Source organism: Morone saxatilis, unplaced genomic scaffold, assembly GCF_004916995.1.
Source record: "Morone saxatilis isolate NCDOM2014 unplaced genomic scaffold, NCSU_SB_2.0 Contig18, whole genome shotgun sequence".
Classification (NCBI taxonomy): domain Eukaryota; kingdom Metazoa; phylum Chordata; class Actinopteri; family Moronidae; genus Morone; species Morone saxatilis.
The window spans coordinates 14,666,826-14,676,203 of NW_023339740.1; the positions used below are offsets into that span (position 1 = coordinate 14,666,826).

Genomic DNA, 9,378 nt, shown 5'->3' on the forward strand with positions numbered 1-9,378 from the left:
TTTCCACGTACATCGTTTGAATACATCCACAGTGTTGTAAAGGGAGCTGATCCAGTTGTTATGGTGGAAACGACGGAACCCAGCCGAGTATTGTATCTCCAGGACAGCGCGACGTTATTTTGCTTAGTAAGAGTTATAGCCTAAATGTACCTTACATGATCCAAATAGTAGATAGGTGTCTGCACTCAACTCGGCACATAAAAGGCCCTTGTGACGATGTGCGGGTCGTAATCCGGGTGCCCGATATACATTACTTCTATATATTATTTTACATTGGAAGGTGCTAATAATTAATGAAGTTACTTGGTGGCGAATGCATTGTTGTAGAGTAGATGTCTTCGGACTTGTTGTTTCGTCAAGGTGAAGGACATTTATTTCGATGCAGGTTGAATATCTGCTGGTAGTTTTGTTCTGATTTATCTCGCTTCTAGTCATGAAGACAATGAATAAAGAGATAAATAAACAAACTACCCAGCAGTATTACTGCATGAAATAAATGCTTCACCTTGACCAACAACAGTAAAATCCTACTTACACATGCATGCACCAGTAATTCATTAATATTAATCCAATAAAATAATATATAATAGTATAACATTCACAAGGGCCTTTTATGTGCATTATGAGCACTTCTACTTTTGATCATTTAAGTACATTTAGCTATACTCTTACTAAGCAAAATATTTTTGTAAATACTGTGGCCTTTCTCCGTTTCCAACATAAACTATATCTACCTGTGGATTATTAAAATTACCTGGAATAACACTGTCACAGTTTCATGCTATAACCCCTTTTCCTCTTTTATTTCTGCCGGCACAGAGAGATACAGCATTTTAAATCCTAGCTGACTTCATGGAGCTTGTATCTTTGTTGGTTATTGAAGTATCTGCTCCTAAATAAGCAGTCTGTAGTGAACTGAAAGACACGTTAGAGAAAAGAAATAAAATGTTGGATTAGTAGTGTCATTACAGTTGTGGGCCACTAGAGATCAGCATGCAGTCACCAGACACAGTACACCGGCTGACAGATGTGACCCAGTTGGTTTTATACTGAAACAGACAGTGGCTCTGTCCCAGGTTTCCCCACTACACACTAAACATATTAGTATGTTCAGTGTTCCTGATATCCTATGTAAAGATGTATAATGTGGTGTTAGTTCAGACACAGCTGTGTTCGTCAGTGGGGACAGGATGAACACTCAGATTTAATACTTTGAGCCAATTGGCTGCTCCTTCAGAGAGTCTGTCTTGATTGACCTCCTAACCCCTCAGGGACAGCCGCTGTGGTTGCCATTCAGGTTTCTGAGTAATGTGCCAGTGCATTTTCATTCATGCGTGCAGGAACACTGTGCACAAAATAGACAATGAAAGGAACCACAACTCACAATTAGTCCACAAAATGTTGTGAAATGGGAACCGAATGAAATGCCCACTTTATTTAGAAAGGATAATACTAAAAACCTAGACAGGGAAAATAAATTATGAGAAATGAAGTTTAAGGGAAACAACCTCATTAAATACCGACCTGTCTGATCTGTCACACTGTACACGGCACACATTTCCACATATTATCTGATCCGAACAAGAGTTGTTACTATATGACAAATATTTAACATTTGTGAAATAAAAGCATATACACTTTTAGTAGACTATCATAAAGGATCACAACTAATTGAAGGTGTTGTTTTTGTAATTCAGTATGTCTGCCAGAAGAGGGAGCTTATGGAGTCCTACCACCCTGCCCAAAACTGATCTCTATTATATCTCTACAATAGCCTCAATGCAATTTATCAGTCTAATTCTGTAACAAATGTTTGTCAGGTAGAGTGAATGGAAGTGGTGCAGAACTGTGTGTATGTGTGAGATATGATGGAACATGAAGGGGATATAACATCCACTGCATATGGTCGGTCTTCTTTGGGCCACAATTAGCCACAGAAATGTATCATGATGGTGTATAAAACCGACAAGAAACGTGTCTCTTGTTTTTTTTTCACATTTTGTAAACTGGAATTCATAATAATATGAGCTAAAAAAAAATTGTTTTTTGAGGGAACTAATTAATTAAATCAAGGGTACAAATTATACTTTGTATTCTTAGATTTACTGGGATCATTATGGAAACCATTACTGCCAGGAACAAAAACGAATTTAAAAGTTTGGAATCAATAAAAAGAGGTATATCCTGACTTATCCAGAGCCCTTCGGCCTGGTAAATACCGGAGGTCTTTCAAACTTCAACCCCAGGTTTGTAAAACAGGCTTTCTGCCATATATTTGAAGTCTCAAGCCAAACTCAAGATAACCCTGATCACATTCATCAGGGGTATGTTCTTATACTTTAAAAAACTCCCTTCACATCCACAGAAGACATTATACTACTGTCTTCACAGGCTGCAAAACTTTGACCTGTTTGAAATGTATGTTGTCTCATAAATTCTATATAGTAGGTTTTTTCCATAGTAGTTTTTTTTTACCTTGCTTTGAGGGTTTGTATTTTTGTCATCCTAACATCTCATCTATTTGATTTTCTTTCCATGTCTAAAATTGACTTCCAAATTAAATGAAATTATTATTATTATTATAATTATATAATAATATAATATATAATAATTATAATTGAAACTGTGACATTGCATTTATTGAAACACACACGCACACATACACACACACACACACTCTCTAAAGTAGCTGCCCTTGATACACCACACACACCACACACACCACTCTAAAGGTAGCTGCTGATACAACACACACGACACACACACAGCACACACTCTCTAAAGTAGCTGCTGATCACACACACACACACACACACACACACTCTAAAAGTAGCTGCTGATACACACACACACACCACACACACGCACCACACTCTCTTAGAAGTAGGCTGCTGAATACACACAGCACACGGCATGCGCGCAACCCCCCCCCCCCCCCCTCACTAAAGAAGACTTGCTTGGATCACACCACACAAACACACACGCACACACACTCCTAAAGTATCTGCTGATACCACACACAACACACACACACACACGCACACTCTCTAAAAGTAGGCTGCTTGATACACACACACACGCATGCGCGCAACACTCTAAAGTAGCTGCTGGATACACACACACACACACACACACACACACACACACACACAACACACACAACACACACACGAAACACACACACACTCACTCACTCACTCACTCCTCACTCACGTCACTCTCTCCTCTCTCGTCTCTCTCTCTCTAAAGTAGCTGCTGATACACACACACACACACACACTCTCTCTATAGTAGCTGCTGATACACACACACCCCAATTTTCCTACACTTCCCAGACTGCACCGCGCCATCCCGAACCGCCCTTTCCTCTCCCTAACTTTGGCCGTGTCGACTTTCTGTTCTGCAGTGATTTGATTGCTCGGTCCCAGCTATGTAATTTGGCTCGGACACACCTCGCCCTGCACCAGCACGGACCCTCCTCTTCATCTTCATCACGGGAGAGAAGAACCGAGTGAGCTCCTCCAGTTCGCCGTGCTGTCGTCCTCTCTCCAGGGTGGAAGATGTCCGCTGGCTTCTCCGGGCCGGAGCCAGTTTAGGAAGATCTTTTCCCCCCGCGGAGTCGGGAAAACGTCTCATCGCTGTCATTTAACTAAAGGGGCAGCTGTCAGAAGTTGTGTGACCCCTCTGTCTCTTAAACCCGGAGCTGTACGGCTGTGAAACGGCGCCCTGGACTCTCTACCTCCAGTTAAAGACCCTCGTTATTATGTCTGCTGTGCCAGGCCGAGGCGAGGACGGCCAGGAGATGCCTTCAGGCTAACAGCGCTAACGTTGTCTGGGGTCGTCGAGACGAGCTGCCACAACTATTTCAACGGCGTCAACACATTGTCGGGTTTTTTTAAGACACTCCTCAGTTGTTTGCAGACAGTCAGTCGGTCGGTTGTGAAGTAGAAGCGGGGGAAAAAAAGGTGACACAAGATGCCGAAATAGCGGTTTTACTTTGTTAGATAATTGTTTCCCAGTTCAGCTAGCTGTGCTGGTCAGCTGCAGTATCATAACAACACAAAGGCAAAGCCCCACTGTAGGGGCTGTTGTCTGTCTAATACACTAATGTTCATGATCTGCCGAGGCCTGGCAGGTGGACAAACATGACTACTGACTATTAACGAGGAAGGTGTGATAACAGGACTGATTTTGACTTTGCTTTTAAGCTTGTACATCACAACAAGTAGGGAAAGAGCAGCTCGACCTGGTGACCATGGAGGGAAACGTGCAACAGCAGAAAGCGACTCCTTTAGCTCGGGAGCTGACGAGGACATTTAACAGCTACAACAAACACACCACACAGCTAAAGAAGAACCTGAAGGAGACTAACGCTTTCTTCCGGGAAATAAGGCAGAACTACAGCAATGCTTGTGCATCAACTATGAGCTCGGATTCAGCTTCTCTGGAGGCGGGTAGGTGTGAACAGCGTGCAGCAGCCACGTCCCTGCACTGCACCTGAATGTGTGTTTTTAAAAAGCATCCTACATTGTCGCATTAGCATATCCATGGCTGTGTTTTACTTCTGTATCTCGACCTGCAGCGAAACAAACCATCAAAAGAAAAAAAAAAAAGAGAACTAACTAAGTTGCTGCTGCCAAGTGATTTCTGCATCAAGACGTAGACTGAAAGAAATGCATTAATTAGGGTGAGGGAGAACTAAAGAGATTAAGCCCCCTTTCAAAAGCATGAGCAGACTAAGTGCTCCAAATATGCTGAGATTTCTGCACTCACTACCCGGCTGAGGGATATCACACACTCATTCTTCTATTTTCAATTAATTGAGCCTCTTGTGTGTGTGTGGACATATTTTAATATCATAACATTATAATATATATATCATATTGTCCACTATATATATAGTTGCACCACATTTCTCCATTACAACAGTTTTATAAAATGTGTTTCACTGCTTCATATATTCTAACATTTCATGAGTTTTGTAAGTTTTTTTTTTGTCCACATGAATTATGATACTTATTTCTGTGAAACATTGATTAAAATGCACAACAGTTGATGGTATGCAGATAAAACGTAATGCGTCACATCTGCAGGAGCGGCTTGTACACGGAGAGGGTTAAAATAATTTCCCTCAATGTTGAATGAACAATGTTAATCTTAAGATTAGTCATAATCAACAGAAAAAAGGAGACCATAATGTTGCCTTTCATGGGCAGAGCTAAACCCATGTCTTCACCTGCTAACTAGATTCATCTTGCAATGTCTTGGTTACACTTACTTATCTGGACAAAAATGTGTATCACATGATACAGAAGGATGATACAATAGATTTTGATCTGTTATTTTAGGTAGAGGTTATGCATAGTCTGTCAAATACTCACACAAGTCCGTCTGAGAGCTTTACTGTGTCATGTCAGGCCAGGACGGTTGAATGCTAGATTAGAGTTACAGTTACAGTAAAACCACATGTATGTTTAGAAAGAAATGCACTGGAATATGAATGTAAAGTAGGCCATTGCTACTCTCTCCTGTCTTTTGTTATATAACTCTTTTACACAGTGACTCAGCACCCCTGAGGATTATGTCTTATACCCTCAATAAGAAGGTTGAATCGGTTCTTCTGTGTGTGCTGATCTTAAGTCTAGATCAGGAAATAACAGTCCATGGAATGATATCAGATTTTTAATATCTCTATCATGGAACAATAATCTACTGTATACTCTGGAAGTGATGCTCAGCTCCAAAGGATAATATGTCATTGAATGCCTAAATTCTGCTTACAGTGCTGACCAAGAGTTCCTAAAAAGGTCCCAAATTCCAGGAGTGAAGAGTGTTTCTCAGGGTTACTGATACTGATTTTGAATAACCAAGTTCTGTTCTCAGTCCACCTTTGAACATCACATACCCCCTTCTGTTTCCTCAGGCCAGTTTAGCTTCATCTCTTTTCCCAGCCATGAGGAAGAGTTCCTACGAAACACTGTGGGCGCTGCCCCGTACATCCTGGTGCTAGGTCAGGACTGTGATGCCCGCTACCAGCTGCTCAACTGCCTTCTGGGGGAGAGGCTGCTGCCACTGGGGCCCGAGGCCGGAGAGGCTTGCGGAGGAGTCGAGGGAGTCTGCAAGAGGCGGAAGCTGTGTTTCACCCATGGGAGGCAGACACGGCTCAGCTTGGCGCTGCCTGGCCAGTATGAACTGGTGCATCAGCTGGCGGCTAACTGTGGCCGCTGGGATACGGTTCCCCTGGAGGACCTGGAGATTCACGAGGAATGTGAGGACCCGGCTCACAGGCTAGCTGAGCTGGAGATCACTCTGCATCACCCACTGCTACAGGTAGGCCGTGGATACAGTGTGAAACCTACTGGATCTATAATACTCTCTCAATGCTGGGTCTCAAAGCTGAAATGAACAAACTTTCATTCAGAGTTGAGATACATGCAGTAACCATGTACCTCGTTGCTGACTTCCTGATTTTTGGAAGAAGATGTAGAGTGAAGGTGAGCTGAGGCAGAAGTACATGCTTTGATTTAAAAAATGTGGTCTCTAAAACACTCTGGAAAAGCTTTTAGCAGAACTGATGAAATTAGGCTAATGACATTATCAGCACATTACTAGTTTGTTTTCCAGTTCTAATATGGTACACCCATGCTGTCAATAATTAGATTAATTTACTATTAAAAAAACATGTATTCAGTGAATTAGCTTTTTTGGATATGCACACACGTCCTTGTATTAGGCTATCTCTGAAACATTTGCCTAATCCTCCATTTTCTTTATGTATGTTTGTGAATATCGCTTGAATTAATAGAGAGAGAGAGAGAGAGAGAGAGAGGGATAGACATCAAATACAGCACATATATACACACATTCTATATGCATCATTTCCACACATGACAAATACCACAGTGTTTTGTTAAGCAATGCAAACAAACAACTCCCTGTGTGGATGTGAAGACTAAGAATAATAATTATAGCCATCTTTTCAAAGTCATATTGTGATTATATAGTGAAGTAAAATTCTAATGTTTTAAAATAACTTTTTTAATGAGGTTTGGAACCTTTTAAGGGACACTAATACAATTTATTTTGTTAATTAGTTTTATGTGAAAAACAACATCTTATCTAATCTTTACATATTGTGAATCATGTTGTGGTATATTGGCACAAAAAACAGTCCTTTAATTATGTCATTAATTTCAGTCCCATGGCCTAGCCCTAAGTGTGTGTTTAATTATTTGTGTGCTGGTATTTCCTCCTGTAGCCTTTGTCTCCACACATAGCTTAGCTTACAAACAGATTACTGAGCAGAGCTGATTATTTCCTGTGCTGTTCAGTGTTTTACTTTAACTGGTTTGTGTTATTGTTCAGAAATACATTCTTTTCCAGTTGCTTTTCTCTAGTTCAGGTTCTTAAAAACAGATTCACAGGTCAGTGTTGAAGTTGCGTGGAGAAGGGAAAGATTGTTGGGACACAGTGCTGTGTTCATGCTGGTCTTCTGCCAGTGCAACTTGAAAATCACAATATCTTGTGGGGGTGAATTGATTTAGCATGGTGTAAGAATTGTAGTCATTCCTTATCATGTGTGACACGAGGAAATTAGCCTCTAATCCTTTAGACTAAGGCCCCTTAGTGAGCATCACACGGCCCCAGAAACTAGCCCAGCTCTGCCTCAGAGCAGCCCACCCGCCCAACCCCCTTACGTAATGCCACTGGTCTGGTGCGATTCACATGACTAGGTCATGTTAAAAAATCCCAAACCCTTTTGCTGTGATGAAGTTGCCATGGTTACAACTGAAAGCTGGGACACTGGTTGTTCATGTTGTTTGTTTTTTTTAATAACAAAAGTCAGGATTTTGTGGTAGCTGTGTGGAGAAGATCTATTCACAACTTTTGTTCAGTCAATTTGTACTAATGTTGACACACATTATACATGGTGAATATTGAATTACAGTTAACGTTTAAAAGTTATATATTAATGTATTACTGACACTGCTTGGTAAAGCCCTTGGTATAGAGGCTCTTTTCATTGTCTGTCATCGTGTTATACACAAAAAGCATGTTGGTAAAGTTGAGTGTCTTATCTCAAGTACAATAGATGAACGCCTAGAAGGAACATTTCTGTTGACTGAACGGCGTGGGATCTGCAATCCCGTATTTGGACCAAAAAGTTTGTCACGCTTGCTTGTGAGGACCTCAGAGGCTTTAATAGTTGAGTTATTGTTTGTAATAATAATACAAACTTCATAGATAGATGAGAGGCAGAACAATTTAATGTGTCTGAGGATTACTTTCATTTCTGGTTTACTGTTTTTCTTCCATGCTCAAAGAAAATTATATGCTACTTTGCTAATCTACAAATTTCCAGCAACCAGGATTTTAAACACAGGTTTGTCTCAAACGAAAGCAGCACTCAGTTTGTGCTGAATGAATAAGAGATTAACATGTTTATGTTGGAGTAAACAAAGCCACAGAATCTCTCTGCTTACTGTGGTATTCACACACTCTTGCCATAATCGCAGCAACCTGTTTGAGGCCAGCAGATGAGAACCAACTTGCTAATTAGCCTTCTCTTCATCCCAGAGTTTACTCGTGCTTTCCACCTAAACTTAAGCACCCACACAACAAAAAGGGTGCTATCCTGTCGCCATGTTTCTAAAATTATTTTAAGGTACATATAGTGTTATGTTTATTGCTGCTGCTCCATGAATTCACATGAGAAAGTCTGCTTGTTAGCAGATGCCTGTGATATTAGCAGTCACTCTTAAAATATGCTAATGGGGGAACATTTCTTACATGGCCATTTGTCTTGACTGTGTTTACTTGTAAAACTGAGTCAGACAGTAGCATTAATAACGTTACTCATACTGACACTCTTTGAAAAACAACATAGTAACTTTAAAATAGGCCAGTTTCTTGAGGGTTGTTGTTGAAAACTAACTGTATCGAGGCAATTCAAACATTGTATTGATTTTGATTGGTTGTGAACAAATGTTTGCAGGCTATCTTTGTTCCAAAGAGACTGCTCAGATGGGCTCAGCTCTTGTTTCTTGGAGACAGGACTGACTGTCTCCTTTGTGTAGCTGTTGGTCATTTTTGCCTCTTTTCTCTGGCTGTCTCTTCCCTCGTTATGGTCTCCCTCTGAAGCTGTCTCTGAGACTATTTTTGTTAATGTTGTTATTTAGCAAGGGTTAAGAAAACCTTTTTACTTGTCATTTTTCTGCCATGGCACAGACATTCCCAAGACGGCCATAAATATTTATTTGCCATTATGTGTTCAGAAATAGAAGCAGCATGTGATGGATGTGTTTTTTTTTCTCTTTTTTTTAAAGTATATTTTTGGGGCTTTTATTGCCTTTATGATAGTGACAGCTGAAGACAGAC

The 9,378-nt window shown here is 40.7% G+C and overlaps 1 protein-coding gene across 1 annotated transcript in view; it reads left to right on the top strand.

Annotated features, from left to right (window-relative positions):
- Nucleotides 1-3,339: 3,339 nt before the first annotated feature.
- Nucleotides 3,340-9,378, top strand: part of dstyk (dual serine/threonine and tyrosine protein kinase) — a gene marked incomplete in the record, with an annotated part of 14,353 nt that continues 8,314 nt past the window's right edge. Inside the window, 2 exon segments of the mRNA XM_035661393.1 lie at nt 3,340-4,454; nt 5,924-6,330. Of these exon segments, the coding sequence (XP_035517286.1) occupies nt 4,256-4,454; nt 5,924-6,330 (606 nt within the window).